Source organism: Danio aesculapii, chromosome 7 (assembly GCF_903798145.1).
Source record: "Danio aesculapii chromosome 7, fDanAes4.1, whole genome shotgun sequence".
Taxonomy (NCBI): Eukaryota; Metazoa; Chordata; class Actinopteri; order Cypriniformes; family Danionidae; genus Danio; species Danio aesculapii.
In genome coordinates this window covers 3883679-3893832 of record NC_079441.1, presented here as the reverse complement: position 1 = coordinate 3893832, position 10154 = coordinate 3883679, and the positions used below count along the sequence as shown (strand labels likewise).

At 38.8% G+C, this 10154-nt stretch overlaps 1 protein-coding gene and 1 pseudogene across 1 annotated transcript; both read right to left on the bottom strand.

The window, feature by feature from the left end:
* Nucleotides 1–672: 672 nt before the first annotated feature.
* Nucleotides 673–3304, bottom strand: LOC130232598 (C-type mannose receptor 2-like). The gene is made up of 4 exons (XM_056462575.1): nt 3268–3304; nt 2822–3175; nt 2132–2485; nt 673–1975 (listed from the first exon to the last, which is right to left on the bottom strand). The coding sequence occupies exons 1-4, from the start codon at nt 3302–3304 to the stop codon at nt 1614–1616; spliced, it is 1107 nt and encodes a 368-aa protein (XP_056318550.1). The 3' UTR covers nt 673–1613.
* Nucleotides 3305–3947: 643 nt separating this feature from the next.
* LOC130232810 (C-type mannose receptor 2-like) lies at nt 3948–5573 on the bottom strand (annotated as a pseudogene).
* Between the last annotated feature and the right edge of the window lie 4581 nt (nt 5574–10154).

The window sequence follows — 10154 nt, the reverse complement described above, 5'->3', positions numbered from 1 at the left end:
GAACAGTCAGTTATTGTTCTCATTAAACTGAATTCATCTTTACTTTAACGTTAATCTACTTTACTTTAACATTTTCTAATAAATAAATGTAGAAATGTTTCATTGTGCATGTTCACCAACTAATTTTTACTGCATCTGCATAAAGTGAGCAAAAATGACTGTCCTCATTATTAAATATATTTAACAATATTCAATTCTGAAATCAGCAAAAGCAAAAGATTACTGGTTTAACGTGTTTATTTCAGCTGGTATTAGTGTGTTACGAGCCCAAATGTCTAGGGCTGAGGTTGAACAAGTTAAAGGAAATAAATAAATAACAGTGAACAGGTTTGATTTTAATGACCTTAAGGGTCTTTTATTGTGAAAAAAGGGGAAAAGTTTGTATTTACAGAAAACCAAAGAATAAGAGCAGAAACAAAATAGCTTCAGGGCTGAGCAAGTAATAATTAACACAAAACTAACTAACTCCACCCTGAAGACTTACCTAATAGAACCAGGTGGTACATTTCATAACACAAAAGGATTGTAAATATTTCAATGACCAACTTTAGGATTTCCTAATTAACCATTATTTAATTTCACATAGGTACATAATGCTTAGCAACCCACAGTTAACCAGTCATTTATATATAGAAGTAACTATAGGTGAAACAAATAATTACCTAAAACCATCATACAAGGATCTGTACAAACACAAGAATTAAGAAAACTCATATTTATTTAAATTAAATATATAATGGTTAAAGTAATATTTTAATGTCAAATCAACCCTAATTTCCCAATAAAATCATTGATATATGTAGGCTAATTTACTCATACATTTACTCATATCACAAGATTTTATCCAAAGGAAATGACAAATGACCCATCACAAAACTTAGAGAGCAGCATAAGACCTTAAAGTCTGAAATAAATATATACCAGAGTTTATAAAGCTTAAATGTTTTAACAAATGATAAAAACCCTACAAACCCCAAACGCTTTGAATGAACTGTTCACCTCACTAAATTATTCAGTGTTTTGAAGAGCTTAAATAATCTGTCAAATAATAAGTGCTGTGTAATATCTTCATTTCTGTAATGTCTGTTCGTTTGTTTTTTACTGAAAGCTTACTCAGGTCAAGTGTTTCACTACACCAACTCTACCTTCCGAATGTGTCATTAAAATACTTACAAATGTGTAAAACTGATCAGAGGTCAGATGGTAATTATATAGACATGAGTTCATGGAAGGTTCACTTGAATGACAAACCATTGAGCATTAAAATCATATTGCATTAGGTATAACAAAACAAAACTTGATTTGATGAAATCATGACTCTGTCAGATTTGCACTACAAACCATTAAAGCTTATCAAACATGTCAAATCCCCACAAAGCTGTGCTTCAAAACCACCAATCACTACTGTACTCTAATGCTGGGTTCACAACAAATGTCAATATAAGAGTGCATGCAGTTAGATTACATGCAAAGCCCATCACATCTTCTGTATATTGTGAACCCAACATAAGGCATCAATGCTTATTGAAGTTGATTATATTATGTAAAAAAATTTCTTCACAACCCAATAATGAATGAAAAAGGAGCACATTCCTCATCTTACTTCTTCACTCTCAGTAGTTTCTGCAGATGAAGTTGAGTCTGTCAGTTTCAGGACGGCTGATCCAGGTCTGATTTCCCCCAGACTGAACTGCTCCAGATCTCACTGTGGGCTCACAGTCCTCCTCTGATGTGCCGTTCCCTGGAGCCCAGTTCTGATAGCACACGGTCTCTCCACTCACCCAGAACCAGATGCCCAAAGCACAGGAGTGACGTAAACCCAACCACACCGCCTCAGTAGACGCCAGTTTAACCACGTTCATCACACGACGCTGCATCTCCACTGACTGAACCGAGACCAGATCCACATGATTCTGTCTGCAGTATCTCAGAGCTTCAGACCACGACAGATTCTGCTGGATCACAATCAGTTTATCTGGACACAAAACAAAGCAGAAACTAGAGAGAGACTGATCAAAAACAACATGCAGAACAAACACTGTGGAGGAATTTGACATGTCAGACATGTAGAGTCGACTTTAAGAGATCTGGAGCTGATGATGGATTGAGTGTGTTTGGAGGATCTGCTCACCTTCATGACACACAAAAGGATACTGGTTCTTGGGAATAGTATACATGTATACACTCCATTGTCCTTGATTGTCCTTTTCAACTGCTGCACGATGTTTGTTAGATTGACTTTTAGGTGCATCACTTTTCCAGTATCTGAATGAGGAGTTGCTCTGATCTGACCACTGCCATGTGTCTCTGAACAGACCGATCCAGACTTCAGATCCAAATGTCTGACTGTCATTAATGAACTTCTCCAGCTGTTGATTCTCATTCTGGTTCCTCACACTGACCAGATCAATGTGATTCTGTCTGCAGTAACTCTGAGCATCTCCCCAGTTCATCATCTGATTGACAAACACCAGTCCTCTGCTCACTTTAAGAAAATACATTTATTTTATCAGTTTATTCTTATTCTGCTTTGTATGTGAACAGAAGCAGCGGTGAATTGTTAAGAACTGTTTATCAATATTACTATGATTACTATTTTTAGTCTTCAAACTATAACCTGTTCGACTATAATTCAGCATCTCTTTTTCTGCTTAGTTAATACTATATTTGTCAAAAATACCTGCCACAACATTACAGCAGATTTGACTTGATTTTTTTTTTTTTGATTTTTGTTTAGCAACGTAATTTTTTAAATGTCACATTTATTCTAAATAAAGGATATTTTGTTAAATGAAAGTTTTTTAAAAATGTTTAAACTCACTGTTGTAGCAGATGACAGTCCAGGTGGCAGTACATGACTTCACAAACCACTGTCCATTTCTCATAACAGCACAATTATCACCGCTGTTTGGTTGTCCAGATGCCCAGTTCAGAAAGAGCGCAGGATCACCTGAAGACCAATGCCAATTACTATCATTTGTACCCTGAAGACCAATCCAGACAACTTTATAATTCACTTCCACACTCTTGTTCAGCTCGATCATGTCGTTCATGTTGTCAACGGTGGCCAGATCTGTGTATTTCTCTCTGCAGTATCTCTGAGCTTCAGCCCATTCCTTATTCTCATTTATAAAGTGATACTGACGCTGAACACATTCAGATATGGAGCAGAGAGCTGTGAAAGAGACACTTTGCTTTAATGCTTTTCAGAACAGAGTCAAACCTAATGAAACTATAAACCATAAATAAATCTACAAACACACTCACCAATGAGGAGAAGAGGGAAATATAGAGTTTGAGCCATTTCTGTGGAAGAAACATTACAAACTTTTCATGATTTCATGTTATAAAAAAAGCCTCATAAGACAATATAAATATTTTATAAATCTATTGTTAGTGTGTAAAGACTGTATATGTGTGTTCTTACCTCAGAGCTGGTGTGTTTCTGTCCTCAGTCTGATGTTTCTGTCTGCAGCTTCAGAGTGTGTGACTATTTTATATCCGCTCCAATCCGCCTTTAGCACGTTACATTATGTTTATTACACTAAACAAAGCCTTTGTTATTTTTCTTCCTCGTTAAGGATAATTAGCATATTTGTTCTCTGTGTTGTTCATTGTTTCTGTACTTCTCTGGAAATGTGCTCATTTGAATGTGGTTCTAGAGCAGAGACTCGCAGTGAAGATTTACTACAGCGGCTTCACCAGAAAAATCCACCTCAACATTTGCGTTTTCTTTTCATTTGTTTTCCATTACAGTTAGATTAGATGCAAAGCCTATCACATCTTCTGCACATTGTGAGTGACAGTGACACAATCCTTCACACTTGCTGTGAACCCAACGTAAGGCATCAATGTCTATTGAAGTTGATTATATTATGTAAAATGATTACTTTAAAATCCAATAATGAATAATAAATGAACACATTCCTCATCTTATTTCTTCTCTCTCAGTAGTTTCTGCAGATAAAGTTGAGTCTGTCAGTTTCAGGACGGCTGATCCAGGTCTGATCTCCTCCAGTCTGAACTGCTCCAGATCTCACTGTGGGCTCACAGTCCTCCTCTGATGTGCCGTTCCCTGGAGCCCAGTTCTGATAGCACACGGTCTCTCCACTGGCCCAGAACCAGATGCCCAAAGCACAGGAGTGACGTAAACCCAACCACACCGCCTCAGTAGACGCCAGTTTAACCACGTTCATCACCTTATACTGCATCTCCACTGACTGAACCGAGACCAGATCCACATGATTCTGTCTGCAGTATCTCAGAGCTTCAGACCACGACAGATTCTGCTGGATCACAATCAGTTTATCTGGACACAAAACAAAGCAGAAACTAGAGAGAGACTGATCAAAAACAACATGCAGAACAAACACTGTGGAGGAATTTGACATGTCAGACATGTAGAGTCAACTTTAAGAGATCTGGAGCTGATGATGGATTGAGTGTGTTTGGAGGATCTGCTCACCTTCATGACATATAAAAGGATGTTGGCCGCTACACAAGTAGTCACCCCATTGTCCCTGTGCACTCTTTTCAACAGCTGCACAGCGTTTATCATCTGGAGCTTTAGGTGCAGTACTTTTCCAGTATCTGAATGAGGAGTTGCTCTGATCTGACCACTGCCATGTGTCTCTGAACAGACCGATCCAGACTGCAGATCCAAATGTCCGACTGTCATTAATGAACTTCTCCAGCTGTTGACTCTCATTCTGGTTCCTCACCGTGACCAGATCAATGTAATTCTGTCTGCAGCAACTCTGAGCATCTCCCCAGTTCATCATCTGATTGACAAACACCAGTCCTCTGCTCACTTTAAGAAAATCAATTTATTTTATCAGTTTATTCTTATTCTGCTTTGGATGTAAACAGTGGCAGTGGTTTTTCATCAATATTACTATGGCTTATATTTTAAGTCTTTAAATTATGGCCTGTAAGATTATAAATCAGCATCTCATTACAGCAGATTTGACTTGAAATATTAGATTTTTGTTTTGCAAAGTTTATTTTATAATGTTCGCTAATGTCACATTTAAAATTCTATTTAAAATATCTTTTGTTAAAATAAAGTTTGTTGTAAACATTTGTACTCACTGTTGTAGCAGATGAAAGTCCAAGTGTTACTACATGCCCCAACAAACCACTTTCCATTACTCTTAACACTACAATTATCACCGCTGTTTGGTTGTCCAGATGCCCAGTTCACAAAGAGCACAGGATCACCTGAAGACCAATGCCATTTATAAACATTTGTACCCTGAAGACCAAATTCAGACACCTTTATCATTTCCTTTCACACTCTTGTTCAGCTGGATCATGTCGTTCATGTTGTCAACAGTGGCCAGATCTGTGTAATTCCCTCTGCAGTATCTCTGAGCTTCAGTCCAGGTCTTGTTCTCATTTATAAAGTGATACTGACGCTGAACACATTCAGATCTTTCTCAGAGCTGTGAAAGAGACACTTTGCTTTAATTATTTTCAGAATAGACTCAAACCTAATGAAACTATAAACCATAAATAAATCTACAAACACACTCACCAATGAGGAGAAGAGGGAAATATAGAGTTTGAGGCATTTCTGAGGAAGAAACACAGAGATAAATGTAAACAATCAGGTTCATTTTGGAGTAAAACATACCAACAGTTATAAAAGAAACATAAATGTAGAGTACACAGTGATGAAGAATATCTAAAGTGTAATACAGTATGAAGATATGTGTGTTCTTACCTCAGAGGTGGTGTGTTTCTGTCTTCAGTCTGATGTTTCTGTCTGCAGTGTGATTATTCTACATCTGCTCTCATCTGTCATTCAGCACGTCACATCATTTGTTTATTCCTCTAAACATTCTGGTGTATTTGCATAGTTTTCCTCTGTGTTGATTATTGTTTCTGTAATTCTTTTGAAGTGAGTTTATTTGAATGTGGTTAAGAGTCGAGTTTCCATTTCTTATGTAACCTTATATTTTATTTATTATTTTAATTTTGTTAATTAATACTTAAGTGTAAAAATGTTACTGAATCTATTTAGAAAGATTTTCTATTTACTTTCAATATGTCTGATACAAGGTTTAATATGTGTTAGTTGAGAAAGTTATTGTTGTGCTCTGGCTCCTTTAAGGGAGGTCCACCAGAAAGCAGGAGAGGGAGAAAAAACGGAAGTGGAGAAAAGTTCGGCAGACGCAATGCTGTTGTAATGCTGTTTGTGAATGATATGTCGATGCTCCAGATTAAAGAATTATCACCTGGTAACCCGCGTTTATGTAAGATACCCACGTTGGAGAGACTGGTTGACCAGCCTGGTTTTAGAGGGTTTTGGCCATTTCCAGGCTGGTTTCCAGCCATTTCCAGCCTGGTCTTAGCTGGTCAGGCTGGAAATTGACCAGCCAAATCCAGCTAAAACCAGCTTGACCAGCCTTGTTTAAGCTGGACATAGCTGGTTTTGGCTGGGCTCCCAGCCTGGCTAGGCTGGTCAAGCTGGTTTTAGCTGGTCATTTTCCAGCCCGACCAGCTAAGACCAGGCTGGAAATGGCTGGAAACCAACCTGGAAATGGCCAAAACCCCTCTAAAACCAGGCTGGTCGACCAGCTAAAACCAGCCAACCAGCCTAGGCTGGTTTAAGCTGTTTTTTTCAGTAGGGATCAGCTCTCATCCTTCATTCAGCACATCAAATCATTTGTTTATCACTCTAAAAGCTGCTGTTTCATATTTCAGACCTCCTTATTTGTTTATTTATCCGTTTCTTACCTCTTATTTGTATACTGGCATCTGTCAGTTAGTGTCAGTAAACCTTGTTACAGCTGTTACCTGCTTGTGCGTGTGTGTCTTGACGTCACTCACTGTTTGCTTCCTGGAGTCTAGTAGGTTCGGCTCTGCTGGGGCAAGTTGCGCTATTGCAAATATAAATGTGGACAGTCGTAAGCAGAAAGGAGACTTCACTGCCAGCCATCAAGCTTTATCTATTATATCTCTTATAGCTTATCTCTTTTTTCCTTGTTTAAATCCTACTTTATTATGCTTTGTTCACTGTTCGAACTATACTGTGGCCTTTGGGGGAGCCCTTTTTTTGTAACAGGTGGAGTGTGTGTGTGTGTGGGGGGGGGGGGTGTCAGGACACTGGCTTGATCTTTTTTCTCTATCACTGCTTTTCATTCTTGCAGTGTGTATTCAGCTAATCATTATTACTGATCAGTGCGCACATGGCTTGCTACACCTGTTACTGGTCTCTTCTAATTTCCTTGCTATTTAAGCTCCCCCTTTTCCACTTTCTAGTCCCTACTGACCTTATTCTTCAATGCGGAAGTGCGCTCGTTTTTGCGATTGTTTTAGAACTTCTGATTCAGCTGCCTATGGGAGAAATGACTAGGAATAATAAACGGCAGAAAACGGTCAAACTACTTACTCTACAAACAAGTGTTTGCATGACAATACAGACAAAGTAGAATAATATAATAAGAAAATATCAGTTTGCAACACCAAGCAGCAAAACGAGCGGTTTTTAACGTCTAAAAATGAATGGAAGTGAATGAGACCGAAAGTCTTGAGCCAAAATGATTCAAATGGCTGCGCCAGCTCGTACGCTGAGAATAAGGTGAATAGAGTGGGGGAACTATGACGTCACCTTGTAGGCTAATCAGCTGCTAGCATAAATCTGGTTCCCTTGATAAAATCCCCATAGGATTTTCCCATAGGCTTTTCGAAGATTGCAAATAATAAGCTCAGTGTCCAAACACTGTTTATTACACTTACACGTTTTGGATAATCCTCACACCAAAATACAAGTTTGGGCACTTTTGGATCTTAAATGCAAACGCAAGAACTGAAAAGCTAACATTAGGCTATAAACGGACTACAGTGCCTTCGGGGCGGTCGCCTGTGACGTCAGCACCACCCTGCTACAGACAACTTATCAAGCTTATTTTTTTAGAAATAATGTCCATGACAGAGTTAATCTCTCTGTTTATTACATGATAATCCCCGCTTTATATTATAAACAAATAAATACGCAAATACACATAGACCTAGGTGCCTTTTGGATCGCTTTTACATGGGAAATACATCTGTTTTGTTTTACGGTTGTAAAAGTTTTAAAACTGTATGTATAAATGTGCCTACATAGTATTATCATAAGACCTATTTAAATAAGTGTATCGCTCGCGTGCACACAGCCTGCTTACCTTAACAGATGACAGAAATGAGGCATGAGGAGCAAGTCTATTAAATGCCAGCAAGTTCCATCATGGACACAAAACAACATTCAATATTTTTTATGTCACGAATTACAGCAAAAAGCAGCCCATACAGTCACATCTGCTTTACATTTTATGGAGGAGTGTAAATATTGCAGTTATGACAGAGTTAAATGTGTTCAGATGAAGAAAAAAAACTACGAAAACTCACTTGATCACGTTAAAATGATTGTATGTGTATGTATTTTTACACATTTATTGACACGTTTGCATTACTGAGAGCAGGAAAGAGACAGGCTGCACTGGTAAGCTGTATCCCCATATCTTTAATTAAAATAAATGATCAACAAATTAATCTGCCTCAACAGTCTTTACAAGTGAAGGAATTATCTGAATATGAATTCCCAATTAGAAAAATACTACAAACTATAATATACTATTTATGAAAATACTTAAATCACAGAGAAATCCAAATGCCTAAAACACAAGCGGGCTGCGCTCCTGACGAGTACAGCTCGATGACGTGTCTCCGACACCGCCTGTAGTCCCATTTAGCAACTTGATAGAAACCGTCTTATTAAAAAAGCGTAATCGATTTAAAAACTCAAGAGTGTGATGTAACTGATGTGTTTTATGTCGTAGAATAAAACATGAAAGTATCTTGAGGTTGTGTTAGCCACAAACCTTATTTAAGCGATTTTACTGAAATCCCATTGAAAAAACCCACTGACTTTGGGATGAGGGAACCGGAACTGCTAAAATGCTAACTCGCTTTCGGGTTTTTGCATACAAATTGAAGCCATAGTTCCTCCACTCTATTGTGTCCTTGTTATAAGACAAGATCTCGCTACGTTATCGTGTCTTGATTCCTGTCATTCATTACTTCATGTTCTGATTGTTTTTCTCTTCTGCCCAGATTTTGCTCAGTTGCCTGTGTTTTTTCTGTTTTATTTTGGATTCACCCCAACCAGCCACCTAACTTCGACCTTTCTGCTGAGCTTGACTGTCCTCCATTGTCCCACCCAGATAGCAAAATGACTCCGGAAAGGATCCGCGCCAGAGGTATGACATGATCTGCAATGGATACGCAAAACTGGTCTGTACTGGAGTCCACTTGCACAGTGCAACACAGTGATCCGAACCTGTTTCAGACCTTACACGTATCCGCTAATAAAGCTGTTTATCCGGCCCGGATCCGATCCGAACCCGCTAATAGAGTAGCTAATCCGGCTCGGATCTGATCCAGACCCGGTGATAGAGTAGCTCATCCAGATCCGATCCAGACCCGTTCATTAGTAGATAATTTGGTGCTAATAAATTGATCGGATCACATGTTAAACAATGACATCATTAGTGGCGGCGACGCAGTAGGTAGTACTGTCGCCTCACAGCAAGAAGGTCGCTGGTTCAAGCCCCGGCTGGGTCAGTTGGCATTTCTGTGTGGAGTTTGCATGTTTTCCACATGTTTGTGTGGGTTTCCTCCGGGTGTTCTGGTTTCCCCCACAGTCCAAAGACATGCGGTACAGGTGAATTGGGTAGGCTAAACTGTCTGTAGTGTATGAGTGTGTATGGATGTTTCCCAGGGATGGGTTGTAGCTGAAAGGGCATCCGCTGCGTAAAACATGTGCTGGATAAGTTGGTGGTTCATTCCGCTGTGGCGACCCTTGATTAATAAAGAGACTTAGCCGAAAATAAAATGAATGAATAGATGAATCATCAGTGATTGACATGGGAGACATGGTTTTTTCTTACAGCACCTGTACTATGATATGATATTGTAAACTTTAGTTGATGTGTAATGTAGCTGTGTGAACATCAACAACATCTCTGATTGTAAGACACTCAAAGTTCAATGCAAAGGGAGACATTTAGCTTAGCAAAGCCTACAGTGAATTAAGTTTAGGGACTACAAAAAATACATCCGGGCTAGTTAGATCACAAGGGCATCTGGTTACACACATTTGTCACACG